At 36.4% G+C, this 17,500-nt stretch overlaps 1 protein-coding gene across 16 annotated transcripts in view; it reads right to left on the bottom strand.

Annotated features, from left to right (window-relative positions):
- The window catches only part of camk2b2 (calcium/calmodulin-dependent protein kinase (CaM kinase) II beta 2), a 64,641-nt gene that overhangs the window by 11,934 nt on the left and 35,207 nt on the right, over nucleotides 1–17,500 (bottom strand). For 4 of the 16 annotated variants that reach the window (XM_009305704.5, XM_009305705.5, XM_009305706.5 and 1 more), the window contains exons 13-14: nucleotides 9,488–9,547; nucleotides 4,285–4,322 (exon numbers count right to left, since the gene is read on the bottom strand). In XM_009305704.5, the coding sequence (XP_009303979.1) occupies nucleotides 4,285–4,322; nucleotides 9,488–9,547 (98 nt within the window). Of the gene's footprint in view, nucleotides 1–4,284; nucleotides 4,323–7,051; nucleotides 7,871–7,909; nucleotides 9,548–17,500 lie in introns of those variants that run through there. The other 12 variants (XM_001338641.9, XM_009305708.5, XM_005155487.6 and 9 more) reach the window with 4 other exon arrangements.

The raw sequence follows: 17,500 nt of genomic DNA, 5'->3' as shown, positions 1-17,500 counted from the left end.
TAAAGGGCCGCTACTTTACCTGTTTTTCAGATTTAAGATAAGTCTTTTGTGTCTCCAGAATGTGTCTGTAAAGTTTCAGCTCAAACACCCATCAGATTATTTACATTTCAAGCTGTTTACACCAGACGCGGAACATGCGGATGATTTAGCTCAAGGGGAAGAAGAAGAATCCGAACAAACGAATCATCCAGCGATCGTTCAAACAGAGTTTACTTTAAATACAGCTATTGCTATCAAAATAAGAACTCATCTATGTTTAAGCAGGCTAGCAATCAATCAATAAAAGGCCTTTATTTGTCACATACACTTCCATGTAGTGAAATTGGACCCCCTCGACCATACACAAACATCACATTCAAGGGAGGACAGGTCAACGGGAGGTAGCATTTAGAAAAAGGAAGCAAGATACATTTTAGGAGAGGAAGGCGAAAAAAACTCCTTAAATTAGGGCAGTGTGAGATCAGGGTGAAAAAAAAGCCCCCCCGATACTTCCTCCTTCCCGCCCCCCACCCACCCCTGGGGTCTCCCGGATTTTCAGAAACAAATGATGACAGGTATGCAAGTCCTGAAAACACTCAACTTGCGCCGCTTCATTCATGTAAATCGAACCGCCTCATTTGCGCGTTGCCTGTGCCGTTAATGCTGGTTCTCCCCGCCCACTATTCCTGTCAGGGTGTGCCTAAATCTCCATATTTTTTGTGTGACAGACTTGTAGGAGATCTAACGTAACGTTTGTGAGAAATACTACAATAAGAACTTTCCTAATGATTATTTGATGTATTTGTGGTGGAGTAAATTCAAGCCTTTCTGCAATGATGAGTCACACAATGTTCTTAAAAAGTACACACACACACACACAAACACACACACACACACGTGTTTAACTTTGCACTGTTTTTGCACGCAAATGTGACAGGATACATGTTAATATCCACTGCTGTATGAAGACGTGAACTTTGAATTGGAACAGAACTTTGGCGACGGTTGATGACGTTTCACGAGGACACGAGAACGCAGGTACGCATATTGAGAAACAGCCTAGATATTCTTCAAGACACTAGTGTTCAGCTTAAAGTGGCATGTAAAGGCTTCACTAGGGTAATTAGGGTAAAGTTAGGGTAATTAGGCAAGTCATTGTATAACAGTGGTTTGTTCTGGAGACAATCCAACACTAATATTGCTGAAGGGGCCAATAATATTGAGCTTAAAACGGTGTTAAACAATTAAAAACTGCTTTTATTCTAGCCTAAATAAAACAAATCAGACTTTCTCCAGAAGAACAAATATTAGAGGAAACACTGTGAACATTTCCTGAATCTGTTCAACATCAATTCAACACCAGAGAGAGAGAGAGAGAGAGAGAGAGCTGTAGAGAGAGAGCTGTACTGTGCCTAAATCTCCATATTTTTTGTGTGACAGACTTGTAGGAGATCTCACGTAACGTTTGTGAGAAATACTACAATAAGAACTTTCCTAATGATTATTTGATGTATTTGTGGTGGAGTAAATGCAAGCCTTTCTGCAATGATGAGTCACACAATGTTGTTAAAAAGTACACACACACACACACACACACACGCACACACACGTGTTTAACTTTGCACTGTTTTTGCACGCAAATGTGACAGGATACATGTTAATATCCACTGCTGTATGGATATCTGTTATGCTAATGTACAGAATAAACCTGATTTAATGTCCAAAAACCGGAATTGAAGCTTCTTCTTTTTATAATTGTACTGTCATGCGGCTGTGCTGATGAAGATGCTAAAATCTCTGTAATTCAGTACAAACATGCTGATTTAGAAATGTTTTAAACTTGTGAAACTCACTCTTGATCACATTTGATGATGATTGATGATCACAGAGAGCGGAACAGATCTTTTATTCTCACTTGCTTTGCTTTGTTGATATGATTATACGCATTACTACGGAGACAGGCTAATTAACGGCTGTCAATCAATTCTGTGGGCAGGGAAACCGCATTCATACATCACGCTGCGGTGGGTCTCAGAATAGGAGGGATTTGGATCCTATTTTAACCTCAGGAAATAAAAAAAGAGACTTGCTGTGTTTATATCAGCCCAATATGACTGTAGACACACTATAATACACACAGCTCTGTCCATGCAGCTTACAAAAGAGGTGCTCTTTAAGGTTGCAAACACACATAAAACTATAAATATATAGAGTAGGAGTCAGAATTATTATTTTCACAGTATTTCCTCAAATATTTATTCTTCTGGAGAAAGTCTTATTCGTTTTATTTCGGCTAGAATAATTTTTTTTTTAAATCTTTGGGTTTATTAAGTGTTTGTCCCTCATTTAACTTTAACCAATTATTTCCTGTAGGTAATTTCTATTAACTGTTTTATTTACTCTTTGCCATGATGACAGCACATAATATTAGACTACGGCTGTTTGTTAATATTAAGTATGCAAAGTTCAGATTGGCGTCCTTGGAAGTTCAGACTTGAAAGAACGCACTCTCGAGGACGCAAGGACACAAGTCAGGTACTTCTTTAAATGGAATTGCAGTGTACTTTATAACGTCACTTAACTCACCATGGATTCATCAGTTTCACTGCACGACCCTGTAATTAATATTATATTGATATTATAGATTTACATTTTTTGATTTAAGAAAATTTACACATTATTTCATATAAATGTGAACTAAAATAAGTTATTATACACAGACATGTGTCTTTGATTATCAGATTTAATAAACAACAATGGTAATTATAAAACTATATATACAATAAGAAATAAAGATTATGTCTAACAGTTTGATAAACAAAGACATACCTCGTACAACACGGTACATAATTAAAGACAATTACAAAAGGTAACAAAATAACACTGGCAAAATATTACACCTGAGAACAAATAATAGATTTCAAGAGTTCACACTTAGCTGATGATTGATAATAAAGCTAGTTTGGCGTGCTGTCCCAGGAGAGAGCCCTGAGCTTATAAGATCCTCGAGCCCTGGGCTCCCTCCCGTTGCAAGGCGAGAGGGGAGTTTGAGCTCAGGTAGATCTCGATGACTCCCCCTCTTGCTTGTTGTAGCTAAATGTAAGATATGGATGCTGAAAGGTGTACTCAGAGTTTAGCTAAGGTATTTGGATTAATTGTTTAGGGTGCTTGTTTTTAAACTGTGGGAGGAAACCGGAGGACCCGGGGAAAACCCACGCGACCACGGGGAGAACGAGCAAACTCTGCACAGAAATGCCGTCTGGTTTGGAAAGGAATTAAACCAGGGGCATTCTTGCTGTGAGGCAACAGCGCTAATCGCTGGCCACCGTGACACCCGTTTAAAAGGAGGGAAAGTAGGGTTGGGTGGGGGGGTTTCTTTAAGACGAAGATATTGTCAAAAACTGAAAAAACTGAAAAATATCTAAAAACTGTCCATTAGATATGCACAATATGTATTAAACATTATGTTTTAACTACAATGAGAGATGAGATCCAGCGGTACATCCGAGATGGACTGGCCGAAGTAAAGCTGCTCTCGGTGGGGGAGCTGATGACGGAGCTCCTGCTGACAGGCTGGGAGTCAGAGTCTGCATAAGCTGAGGCACATGGTCAAAGACGAGCTATCTTTGTGAATAAACTGCCGATTCCAGTTTAAAACAACTACATTCTCGACTGAAAAACTCTTTAAACTTTTGTGACAGAGTAAAGGAGTATTTTTAAAACCGTGCGGGTTTTCTCCTCCGCCATTAGCGTTTGCTGATACCTGAGCTTCGCAAGTTCGCACAAGTCACCTCTCGATGCATCCTTGGCCAAATGGGCGGAGCCAGCACACATCCGGGAACTTTATCTGTACTTGGCAAGATGTGAACTTTGTATTGGAACAGAACTTTGGCGACGGTTGATGACGTTTCACGAGGACACGAGAACGCAAGTACAGACAAGAACACATATTGAAAATGATATTCTTCAAGACACTAGTGTTCAGCTTAAAGTGGCATGTAAAGGCTTCACTAGGGTAATTAGGGTAAAGTCAGGGTAATTAGGCAAGTCATTGTATAACAGTGGTTTGTTCTGGAGACAATCCAACACTAATATTGCTGAAGGGGCCAATAATATTGACCTTAAAAAGGCTTTAAAACTATTAAAAACTGCTTTTATTCTTGCCCAAATAAAACAAATCAGACTTTCTCCAGAAGAACAAATATTAGAGGAAATACTGTGAACAATTCCTGAATCTGTTCAACATCAATTCAACACCAGATAGAGAGAGAGAGAGAGCTGTAGAGAGTGAGAGCTGTACTGTACCTTGACTTCAGTCTTCTTGTTGAGCAGACTCTTGGCTGCTGCAGACGGAGAGAGAGACAGAGCAAACATCAGAACAGCAGCGACACAACATCACACAGCTGACGATCACACACACTGAACACACTCATCCCTCACTCACTGTCCCACAGCAGAGGATTAACACACACACACACACACACACACCTCACACACACACACCATTCAGGATTCTGTTTCAGTAGATCTAAAGCTTCATTATTTTAGATCAAGTTTATAAAACACTGAAAACTGCATCACTAAAATAAACAGAGATAAATGTAGCCAGCAGCAACACACACACAAACACACACACACACACACACACACACACACACACACACACACACACACACACACACACACCCTACATCAACTCTACATCTGTGCAGAGAGAGACAGATACTGTACTCCTGACTTTAACCCGTGCAGAGGAGGAAAGAACTGAGAGAAAACAGAGAGAATCTTACCTTCATACAAATGTTAGACGCAGAGAGAGAGAGAGAGAGAGAGAGAGAGAGAGAGATGAAGAAAGAACAGATTAAGAGAGAACACTGCTAACAAATGCTTTCTCACTGAGAGTTTGTGTCTTGTTTCTAGACACCTACAAACTCTTCGCTTTTTTCCAGCTGCTGACACACAAACTCTTTTCTTGTCACACGATTTCTGAAACATCTCACTCCCAATGAGTCTCAGTGGTGTTGCAATGTGGCCTCACAGCATGAAGGTCTCTGGTTTGAGTCCCGGCTGGGTCAGTTGGTGTTTCTGTGTGGAGTTTGCATGTTCTCCCTGTGTTGGTGTGGGTTTTCTCTGGGTGCTCCGGTTTACCCCACAGTCCAAACACATGCGCTATAGGGGAACTGATCAACTACACTGGCCGTAGAGTATGAACGTGTGTGTGTGTGTGTGTGTGTGTGTGTGTGTGTATCCTAGTACTGGGTTGTGGCTGGAAGGGCAAGAGGGGTGCAGACCTGATGCAGTGCAATCTGAGCTGCATCCATTGTTTTTTAATGTGCTCACCTAACCCCACCCCTCGCAGTGATGTCACTCACTCCATTTGAGTGCATTTTGTCTGACACTGCATCGCTGAGTGATGCAATCTCAGCTTGCATCATAAAGGCTGCATCCAGGTTCTTTTGAGAAGGGCATCCACCGTGTAAAACATTTGCTGGAATAGTTGTCGGTTCATTCCACCGTGGCGACCCCTGATGAATAAAGGGACTAAGCTGGAGGAAATTAAAGGAAAGTGACAAACTTTATAATTTCTTGGTTAAATTCTCTGGAACTCTTTAGTCACAGGATTTATTAATTTTTCACACAATCAAATCAGGGTAAACTTTGCAGCGACTCCACAGATCATGTGTTCTAAATGGTGGTTCTTGGTTATTTATAATCCATCTCGATCTTATTATTGCAGATTTGCACATTGTGATGTTGAAACTCGATATACTGAGCAGCTCTGCTTCAAATGGACAGCGAGATTATTTCTCTTCCCCCATTGTCAGATTATTCGGCGTGTTTTAAGGAGGAGCTCACTTCATTTTGACTCAATTCTGAGAACAACATGATATTTTCTGCTCGTCTATAAAATGCTTCTTGATTTCAGAGTTTGGATATTTGGACTGAAAACAAGACACAAACTCTCAGTAAGAAAGCATTTGTTTGCAGAGAAGGAGATAGCGGCACGGCTTCAGGCATTTTCCAACACACACTCAGTAGTGCTACACATCTTTAGTCTGATGTCAAAAACACACCACCATTTCAAGCATTTTCCTTAATAACAAAAGTGCAGTGACACCTAGAGGTTACAACCCACACATGCGTGCAAACACACACACACATAGACAGAAAGAGTAGAGGCAGGTATCTGTGGGCAAAAGTTTACAAATAAAAACAAATAATGAGGATTAAAGATACGGCACCTATGATCTGTTATTTTAAACAGTGAAATATCAGTCATGTGTTAAATGACGCTGTTTCACATTTCAGAGATGAATACACACTCGACTAATCCTGCTACACACAGTGGTCTAGGTAGGTGTATTTTTAAAATGCAGCACATATTCCAGGATTGCTGCTGATTTAACACCTGAAATAAAGATATTTGTGAATTAATTGTTGCTAAATGACTAAATCTGAATATTCAGCATCCTAACTGACTGAATGGAGCAGGGGTGGCCAACCCTGTTCCTGGAGAGCCACCATCCGGCAGATTTCAGTTGCAACCCATATCAAACACACCTGCCTGTAATAATCACGTGGTGTTCTGGTCCTAATTAATAGGGTATATGCATAGTATGTAGTTACAATCATTTAAAAATGCAATCAGTAAAATAAAATTTGGCATTCATTTAGTTGCTCAAGCGTAAAATGGGACAAAAAGCTGTTTACACGCACTCGCCTGTAAATACTGAAATAGATTTAAAAAATCTGAATAAATACATTTATAAAAACACAATTATATATATACTGTGAAAATTTCCTTGCTCTGTTAAACCTTATTTGGGAAATATTAAAAAAAGGGCTAATAATTCTGACTTTAACTGTATATATATGTACATAATAATTTACTTTTTTTTTTTTTTTTTGCAATATTTCACATGATTTTACATGTATTGTCTTTCTAAAGATTTTGGTGAATAAAATGTTTTTTTTAAATCTTAAAGATTTATATATATATATATATATATATATATATATATATATATATATATATATATATATATATATATATATATATATATATATATATATATATATATCTGTTTAATAAATCAAATGCACCAAAATATATTGTCTATATTCACTGAGAAACTAATAAAAATAATCATTTTCAAAATGAGGTGTGTATATGATACAAGCCATACATAAATGTTATATAAATTTAAATACCTATGTGACAAAGCAAGTTGCATGTGTAGTTTTGCTTCTATGTATGTGTGTGTGTGTCTAACACATTTTACAGAGCTCAGCAGAATTGAGTACAGTCTGTTTTGGAGATGAATATTTTCCTGCATTTCTCAGTGAATATAGGCAGTGGATTTTACTGCATTTAAACAAAAAAAAAAAACAGATTAATTAAACAGATATATTTATCAAAATAACATTTTAGTCACTAAACATAGAGAAATTAAAAGATAATACAATTAAATTCAAGCAAAATACTGCACAAATAAATTACAACCTACAAAATTTCAACTCAATTTTTCCATTTTTTTTGCTTCTCCTGATTTTTTAAATTTGTATTTAATATTTTCCTATAACATAAATGGGGCTGTACTAGTGTTTGGAGCGTTATCTTGAGTTATTCTGTTAGATAAGCTCCAGATTTGGCTTCATCACTGACTAATCTAATGTATAATCACAAATATAATACTGTAGAGCTTCCTATTGAACATATTAATGTAAAAGAGAGATATGTGAGGGGTGAACTCGTATATGCTGCAGCACTGTGCAAAATCAATATGTCTAACACATACACACAATGTCAAAACAAACTTTTATTTTGAATCTGATTAATCATTGCCCGGCAATCCATATTAAATATTATTATACTGACAACCTGATAATCCTAAATCACTTTAAGATAACTCTTAATTAATTAAATAACTCTTAATCATTAAATCAAAATGCTGCACAGACGCTGGAATCAGACTGAAAGTCAAAAGCATTATTAAAAGACTCAAAGTCTTAAAGTCAGAATAAAAGTGTCAGAGACGCATGCAGTCGCTCATCATCAGCATCTCCATGCAGGAGCTCTCGTGCAAAAACCAGCAGGCAGAAAACCTACAATCAAGAGATCTACACTGAACACACTCAGGAGGAGAGAGAGAGAGCAATGAGGATGATGAAGATGCAGAGAGAGAGAGAGAGAGAGAGAGAGAGAGAGAGAGAGAGATACTCTAATGGTCATTCCCAAAGTGATTCAGCGCTGTATCCGTATCATGCTCCATTCTCCATGCTGAATATCAGTCATGATGAGAGAGGATGGAGAAATGAACAGATGCAGAGAGAGAGAGAGAGATAAATGGACAGATGAACAGTTTTGATGGCCGTTCACTAATGAATTATTCTTTTTAACCGGATCTTCTAAGTGAATCTGTCGAACTAGTTCACCAAATTGAACTGAATCATTTGAAATGATTCACATCTCCATTAAGCCCTTATCCAAAAAACTACCAAGGTAGCAAAGAATCGTCCGGCACTGGCATGCAGCATGTTTTGGCTGAGGTGGCACCGTCTTACAGACGGCACTCAAGACTTGGGCCAGATATCAAATGTAGTATTGGCCCAGATGTTAAATGTATATGTGGGCCACATAAGTTTGGTCTATCTTGACCCACATTCAAAAAACATTTCAATTATTTTTGAGCAAAGAAAAAATTCGATCAATAAAGTCGCTTCAAGGAAAAGCTCAGCCATAAAGCGAAACGCTTCATGGGTTTATAAGAAACATTGCAGTCGTGAGTCTCTGGCCCAGTTCAGGCCCAGTTATGGGTTATTAACTTGGCTGAGACTTGGCCCAGATATGTCCATGTTTGCCTCTTGTATGGAAGCCAGTCTTGGTCCAGTCATGTACCGTAATTCACAGCGGCATGTGGGCCAAGCACTTGCTGATAGCGTGGGCCAGAGATATTTTGTTATGGGGGTACTTACTTTTCAACATGCCTGATACTCTCTCTAACTCTAAATTAAACTATTTCCCTAGTTATTCAGGCACGATGACTCAGGAAACTGGTTTATTGATCTGAAATGTGTTTTACAATTAGGTTTTGCAAACCAAATGAAGCGTGATTCTCTTAGTATTACAGTTGCATGGGGATTTTCTGTTATGAAATGATCTTGAGTTTTCTTTCATAATGCAACTGTAATAGTAAGTGAATCATGCCTCATTTGGCTTGCAAAACATAAACCTTTCAGATCACGGTGATTTGTTACCTGACTGAAGATATGATTGCTGAATGCATATTTTTGATATGTGTACATGTCAACATTACAGGGTTGTCATTGCATCGATAACAAGTATGACGTTATTTGTAGCGTAAAACAACCTGTGATCCAGTTTTCTGAACCGCTTCATTGAAACAACTGTCCGAAAGATCCGGTTCAAGTTCTGAACTTTCCATCGCTAATGAACAGATAGATGGAGAGACATACAGATGGATGAAGACGTGAGGGACGAGGCTACCTTGTTCCACCAGACCGGTGGCTGCAGAGATGGTGGAGGGAGCCGTGGTTTGCCTGCCCACTGCCAGACACACACACACACACACACACACACACACACAAACACACACAAACACACACACACACACACACAGTTTAAGTCTGAATTATTCGTCCCCCTGTTTATTTTTTCCCCAATTTATGCTGAAAGGAGAGCAGATTTCATCAGCACATTTCTAATCATAACAGTGTTAATAACTCATCTCTAATAACAGATGATCATCATGATGACAGTAAATAATACTAGAATAGATATTCTTCAAGACACTACTATACAGCTTACAGTGACATGTAAAGGCTTCACTAGTGTAATTAGGGTAAAGTTAGAGTAATTAGGCAAGTCATTATATAACTATGGTTTGTTCTGGAGACAATCGAAAGAAAATCGCTTAAAGGGGCTAATAATATTAACCTTAAAATGGCTTTTAAAAAATTAAAAACTGCTTTTATTCTAGCCGAAATAAAACAAATTAGACTTTCTCCAGAAGACAAAATATTATCAGACATACTGTGAACATTTCCTCAATTTTTTCATCATCATTTGGGAAATATATAAAAAAAAAAAAATTCTAAGGTGGCCGAATAATTCTGACTTCAACTGAATGTGCATAGCTACACACCAGCGCTTCTGAACCGCACTGTAGACACTACAGCTAAACCAGCACACGCTAACACAAACAACACACACCCTAAAAACACCATACACTCTAAAAATAATTTGTGTTGCTTGTTCAAACTACTTATTTAAAATGTACAAACCTTCAAGACAGATCTGTACAAACCCAACAGATCACTCAGATCTTTAGGATCATATAAACTAGAAGTTCCAAGAGCTCAGTCAAAGCAGGGTGAATCGGCTTTTAGCCACTACACCCCTCGCTGCTGGAATCAGCTTCCAGAAATGATCAGATGTGCTCCAACATTAGGCACATTCAAATCAAGACTGAAAACACATCTGTTTAGCTGTGCCTTTACTGAATGAGCACTGTGCTGCGTCCGACAGATTGCACTATCATGTTTTTCTCTTCTTTTTCTTTTATATCACATTTGACCTGTTTTTATGTTTTGTTTTGTTTTTTATTATTTGTTTTTATTTTTATTTTACTTGTTTCTTTTATTCTTGTTTATGTAAAGCACTTTGAATTGCCATTGTGTATGAAATGTGCTATATAAATAAACTTGCCTTGCCTTAAAATGAGCTGAATCAACCAAGGTGACGCAGTGGCGCAGTAGGGAGTGCTGTCGCCTCACAACAAGAAGGTTGCTGGTTCAAGCCTCAGCTCAGTTGGTGTTTCTGTGTGGAGTTTGCATGTTCTCCCTGCATTCTCGTGGGTTTCCTCCGGGTGCTCCGGTTTCCCCCATAGTGCAAACACATGCGGTACAGGTGAATTGGGTAGGCTAAATTGTCCGTAGTGTATGAGTGTGTGTGTGAATGAGTGTGTGTAGATGTTTCCCAGAGATGGGTTGCGTCCGCATCCGCTGCATAAAAACATGCTGGATAAGTTGGTGGTTCATTCCACTGTGGTGACCCTGGATTAATAAAGGGACTAAGCCGACAAGAAAATGAATGAATGAATGAGCCAACTATGACGATTTCTGCTGCTGAGTGAAAAGGGTCCATTCTTGATTTTTTTGAGACAACTTCATTCTTTTATGTTCAATCCACTTAATTTTGTAAAAACTATTAAACTAACCTAATCGATTTGTGTTGGGACAACATGAAGGAATAGTGTGAAAGCCAGCGTTTCATACAGTGTACACAATTCATTCATGTTGTCCCAACACAAATCATTAAAGCTAACTATTCAATACAGTGCAGTACTGTCACATAACCAGCGATCGATCTCAAGAGATCGCTAGTTCTCACACGAACTCTTAGAACTACATTTCCACATTTCCCAGGACTACATTTTCATACATGCACTGCTCCCAGACACCCATGCTGACACATCTAGCTTGATTGCATTCTCACCGGCTGAACCTTGTCATAGTCTGATATCACACCACCTATAAGCCACTCATGAACCAAGTTTGCCGAGTCTTGTTTTCCCAGTGTGACATTACAACGCGTTTCTCCTTGTCTTGTTTTCTCCGTGTTTAGACCCTAGCCTTGTTTACCCTTGTTCTCTAGTTTAGCCGCCTGCCTTTCTGGACTGCCTTAACATACCCGTTTGCACCTGTATGACCACTGCTTGCCTGACGCTGAATAAACCTGCATATTGGATCTTACCTTCTGTTGTGAGTGTCACTCCCCCCAGTCGTTACAAGTACATGCGCAACAAACACTTTAAGGACTGACGGAAATGATCAAGCAGGCCCTGACAACCAGCTCTAAATTAAGCGGCATAATGTGGACCAGGTAAATAGAGAGACACATAATTAACCAAGCACATTTAAAACAACCAAAGTCAGTATAAATGAACTCATGATCCAAAATAAAGAGACGTTTATTTATAAACTAATTTAAAGAGGATCACGTGCTTCTGATTTATCACAGCCGGTCTCGTATTAGCTAATCATGATCTTCCAGTCATATGGTTCCTAAATAACCTCAGTCTTCAGTCTACTTTATCTTCGTTCGGAAGAAACCCCCCATCCTCCCCATTTCTCCTCCTTTATCAGATCGGGCGGCACGGCGGCCCAGTGGTTAACACTGTTAGCCCCACAGCAAGAACACTGCCAGCCCTGCTCCTGTTTGTATATGAGGAGTTTGTATATTCTCCCCGTGTCCGTGTGGGTTTCCCCCGGGTTCTCCGGTTTCCTCTCACCATCCAAAGATATACATTATGCATTACAGATTTAGCAAATCAGGCACTTGTCTAGTTCCCTTCTTCTCACGTGTTCCCTTAGCTACTGCAGCCGGGGATTCTGAGATCCACCGAGCTCAAGCTCCCCTCTCGCTCTGCCAACAGGAGGGAGCCCTGGGCTCGAGGATTCCTTGAGCTCAGGGCTCTCTCCTGGGATGGCATGCTAAACAAGCTTTTGATGGATCATCAGCCAAGTGTGAACTCTTGAAGTAATCAAAACGCCAGGCAGGAAGGTCGAGCTAAGCTCTCTCTCTCTCTCACATCATGTGTTGGACTCTACAGGCACCACATAATGATGACCGACCCACAGATCAGCAAGCATGCAGGCTCTGCAAATCACAAAAAAAGAAGCAAAACAAACAGGTCCAGCATGGGAACCAACACAATTAAGTGGACTAAACCGAACACAATTAAGTTGTCTCCCAACAAAATCTCCAGAATTGTGTTGTTTCAGCTCATTTTAAACCATTAAACAAGCAGCAGTAATACTTTAGGAGTGTGCAGGCTTTGAAAACACTTAGAAAATGCTGAAAATGTCACTTATAATTAAAAAAACACCATTGCAGAAAATCATTAGCTCAGAGAAATGACTTAGCAAGTCAACTCTTCTAGTTTGTGTCACTTTTTAACCTGCAGACGCCGCTCTGTGCTTGTATTTAATGTATTAAACACAAAACCATGTAAACACAGGGTAAAGTCAGTACTGCATCTGTTATAAATGCTCCACTGACTATTTGTAAAGCTTCAATGAGCATCAATAAAATCAAACTGAATCAAATCTCACTGTGAATCGAATCATTCATCGATGTGCAGTCTATGGTTTATGAATGATTTGCACATGAAAAGATTCACTTCTACATTTAATTCTCCTAATCTCCTAAATCTCCAAACCCTCAGCAGAGAAATAAACTTTGCTGATTCTCTCATGCACATTTGAACTGAGAGCCTCTTTGCATGACTTTCTGGTGTTTTTCTCGAGTTTTGTGCATGGTTGAGAAGCACTGCGGAGACACTGAGAGAAGAGGACAGATGAGATCATTAGCTGCTGTCAGAGAGGATTACAGTGTTCATCATACAATAAAGATTCATCTGTCAGTCTGAAATAAAGAAGACTCATTTTGTTGACTCATGACTCTCCTCAAACACACACACACGCACGCACGCACGCACACACACACACACACACACACACACACACACACACACACACACACACAGCTCTCATTAAAGGGATGGATTGTAAACTACACATTAGTTCTTCTGAAAGAAAAACAGGTTAATCTGCAATCTTTGGTTTATTTACTGCAGTCGAACAAACAACAGAGTCTGAATTATGAACACAAGAATCAGTCAAGATGCACACACTGAATTCACACAACCCACTTATTAATTATGCAAATAAATGCTTTAAATTAAGTAACCATGGACTAATGCATGTTAAAAAATAAACACTTTAAAGCAACAGAAAAATAAATAAAAATACACTGTTCAGAATGTGCTATGCAGGGCCTTTTGCTTAGAGTGCAGTATACACATACACACATGAACACACGCAAGCACGCACGCACTCACACAAACACACAGACACACACACTTGTACTTAAAAACCTCATAAGACAGTTAATGTGTGCTGGTAATGTGTTTAAGGTATAATGTGTTTTTGATTATTATTAATTATGTATAACCCTAAACATTATATATATATATATATATATATATATATATATATATATATATATATATATATATATATATATATATATATATATATATATATTTGCGGTGGTGTTGGTTTTACTAGTTAACAGTCTCTTATAAAACTATTCTAATAAATTAAATTGCATTTTATATAAAAAAAAATAAATTAAAAAGAATAAAACATTAAATTCTGTTAAATAAAAAAAAATTAACCAAATTAAATAAAATGAATACAAATTTAATAAAAATAAAATCAAATGCACGGTACATCAAATAAAATAAAATGTGCTGCCTCTAAAATAAAATAAAAAAAGCAACTTGACGCTCTTTTATGCTGCAATTTACTCATTTAAGTATAGTTTACAGCTTTAAATTTTAACAAAAAATATATATATTCATCATAAATCCCAACAAGAAAATAAGAAGACAGTGGAAAAAACTATATAGTGATGAGAGACTTATTTTGAAAACACAATTGCATTAATTTGATCAGCACATATAAGCAGTTTTAACCAGAAATAAATCTAATAAATAACTAAATAAATGATAAAGGAAAACATTATAATAATACATAAAGAAAAATAACAATAAAGAAAAAAGAAAGAAAGAAAGAAAGAAAGAAAGAAAGAAAGAACAAATAAAGAAAAAATAAATGAAAAATGAAAAACTAACGAAAAAATAAAGAAAATGTAAAAAAATATTTAAAATATAAATAAATTAATAAACAATTAATAAACAACAAATAAATAAATAATAAAGGAAAAAATTATAAAAAATATAATAAGAAAAGAAAGAAACAATGAAGAAAGAAATAAAAGAATAAAAAAGAAAAAAAAGAATAAATTATAAATATAAAAGAAATAATAAATAAATAAAAGAAAGAAAGAAAGAAAGAAACAAAAAATAAAAATAAATAAATAATAAAGAAAAAAAGAAAAATAATAAAAAAGAAAAAACTAATTAATAATAAATATAAAATAAATAATAAAGAAATAAAAAAAAGAAAGAAAGAAAGAAAAAAAGAGAAAACAAAGAAAAATAAATAATAAATAAATAATAAATAATAAAGAAATAAATAATAAAGATATAAAAGAAAAAAATAATAAAGAAAAATGATAAAGAAAAAAGAAAGAAAAAATATATAAAGGACAAAATTAAAATAATAATAATAATAATAATAATAATAATAATAATAATAATAATAATAATATTAATAATAATAATAAAGAAATAAATTACATATAAAGAAAACAAATTCACACAAACACCCCCCTCTATGCTTTCATTTTTCCTTATGCAAATTGCTATTTTGGCTTTCCTTACAACAAAAATTAATAATTTGCTCTTTTTTTTTCTTTTTTTTTGCAAATTTAAAACTAAAAATTAAACTGAGCTTAGAAAAAAACATTCAAACCAGCAAAACATTAAAACTAACAGAGACAGACAGAATCAGACAGGAACACTGTCGTTCGCCCACTAGCCTGCTGCTGTACTGTGTGTGTGAGAGTTTGTGTGTCATTGTTTGATGCATGCATGCTGTGTGTGTCATTGTTTGATGCAATGTTCGTGTGCATGTGTGTGTTAGTGTGTGTGCATGCATAAGTGTATATAGATGGGATGCATGCATGATACAGTATGTATGTGTGCATGTGTTAGTGTGTGTGTGTGTGCGTGCATGTGTTAGTGTGTGTATGTGTGTGTGTGTGTGCATGTGTTAGTGTGTGTTTGTGTGTGTGTGTGTGTGTGTGTGTGTGCATGTGTTAGTGTGTGTGTGTGTGTGTGTGTGTGTGTGTCTGAGCAGATGTTTCACTACAGCAAAAATAAATCACGTTATGATAAATGCCACTGATCAGACACAAATGTTCAGAAAACGTGAAAAACACCACAATCATCCCTGTGCACTTAGATTTATTTCCAGAGAGATCACATACACACACTTCACACACAGCGGCAGGATTTGATAACAGATGTGTAGCTTTGAGATCATTAAACCTCAACTCATTCCTGATCTTTTACACAATATAGGGAATTTTTAGTAATAATAAAGTATAATAGAATAAGATTAATAATAATAATTAAGGTGTAAAGCAATGCAACAGGAGCTTTTTGATGTGCAATATATTTAAATGCATTAAAACAAAGTATAAAACCATTAAAAACAATTTAAAAAGCTATAGACAAATACTGTTTTTCTTTATAAAGCCTGGGATGTATTGCGCAAGTTGAGTCTTTTTTTTTTGTTTAGTTTTTTTTTTAGAATTTGTTCATGCATGTAACATAAATAAAAAATGTAAAAATAATAAAATAAAATAATAAAATAAAATAAAATGCATTGTGTGAAATATAAAATAATTTCATTGTATGTAAAATGAAATAAAATGTAATGTATAAACATTTAAAATAAAATAAACAAATTCCACTGCATATAAAATAAAACACATTAATAAAAAATAAATAAATAAATTTTATTGTGTGTATATATATGTATATATGTATATATATGTATATATATATTATTTTATATAAAATAAAATAAAAAGCACTGCATGAAATTTACAATAAAATAAACAAATTGCATTGTAAAATAAAACAAATAAATATATTGCATTGCATATAAAATAAAATAATACATTGTGTGAAATATAAAATAAATAAATTCCATTGTTTGTAAAACTAAAATAAAACGCACTGCATAAAATGTACAATTAAATAAACAAATTGCATTGTAAAATAAAATAAAACACATTGTGTGAAATATAAAATAAATAAATTTAATTGTGTGTAAAAGAATGATATATATATTAGGGCTGTCAAAATTAGCGCGTTAACGCATGTGATTAATTTGAAATATTTAACGCGTAAAAAAAAAAATAACGCAGTTGCAGTTTTGTTATTTCCTGTTGTGGCCGATGTGTGTTCGGGGCCGGCGTGTCTATAGAGGCGACCTAAATGTCTGCCTTGGGCAGCAGAATAGTGAGCGAACCCCCTGGTCCTCACTTTCATCCACTACACCCACCCGCTCCCTCACGGTCCTCGGCCTTCCATATGAATAAAACGGCGTGATTGCCATTTGCGTATCGCCAGTTCAGCTTGCTCTGGCCCTGCGTGTGTTGAACGTGCAAAGAAATATGGCAATTTTCATGGAGTTTCATGCAATTTCGGGTATTTCATTTTTAATCTTTCGACTTTAACAGCAGTTCAGCAGGTCACTCTCATTCAGCAGATTTTCATTCAGGATGTTTTAATGGAATTTGATACCGCATGGCGAACGGAAAGAAAAACCTCCACATTCCAGGACTCGCGTGATCATTTAAGATAATCAAAAATCACTGTTTACATGGTCGACTCTTGATCAGTGTTATCTTAATCATCAAAGCTGAGTATTGGTGTCCATGTGAATGAAAGTGCCAGATTAATTCACAAGCTTTCAAAGACATTTCTCTGCGTCCTTCAAATGTTTCATTAAGTTT

The sequence above is a fragment of the Danio rerio genome, chromosome 10 (genome assembly GCF_049306965.1).
Source record: "Danio rerio strain Tuebingen ecotype United States chromosome 10, GRCz12tu, whole genome shotgun sequence".
NCBI lineage: Eukaryota > Metazoa > Chordata > Actinopteri > Cypriniformes > Danionidae > Danio > Danio rerio.
The sequence above is the reverse complement of the archived record's forward strand: the minus strand, read 5'-3'. Positions and strand labels throughout refer to the sequence as shown.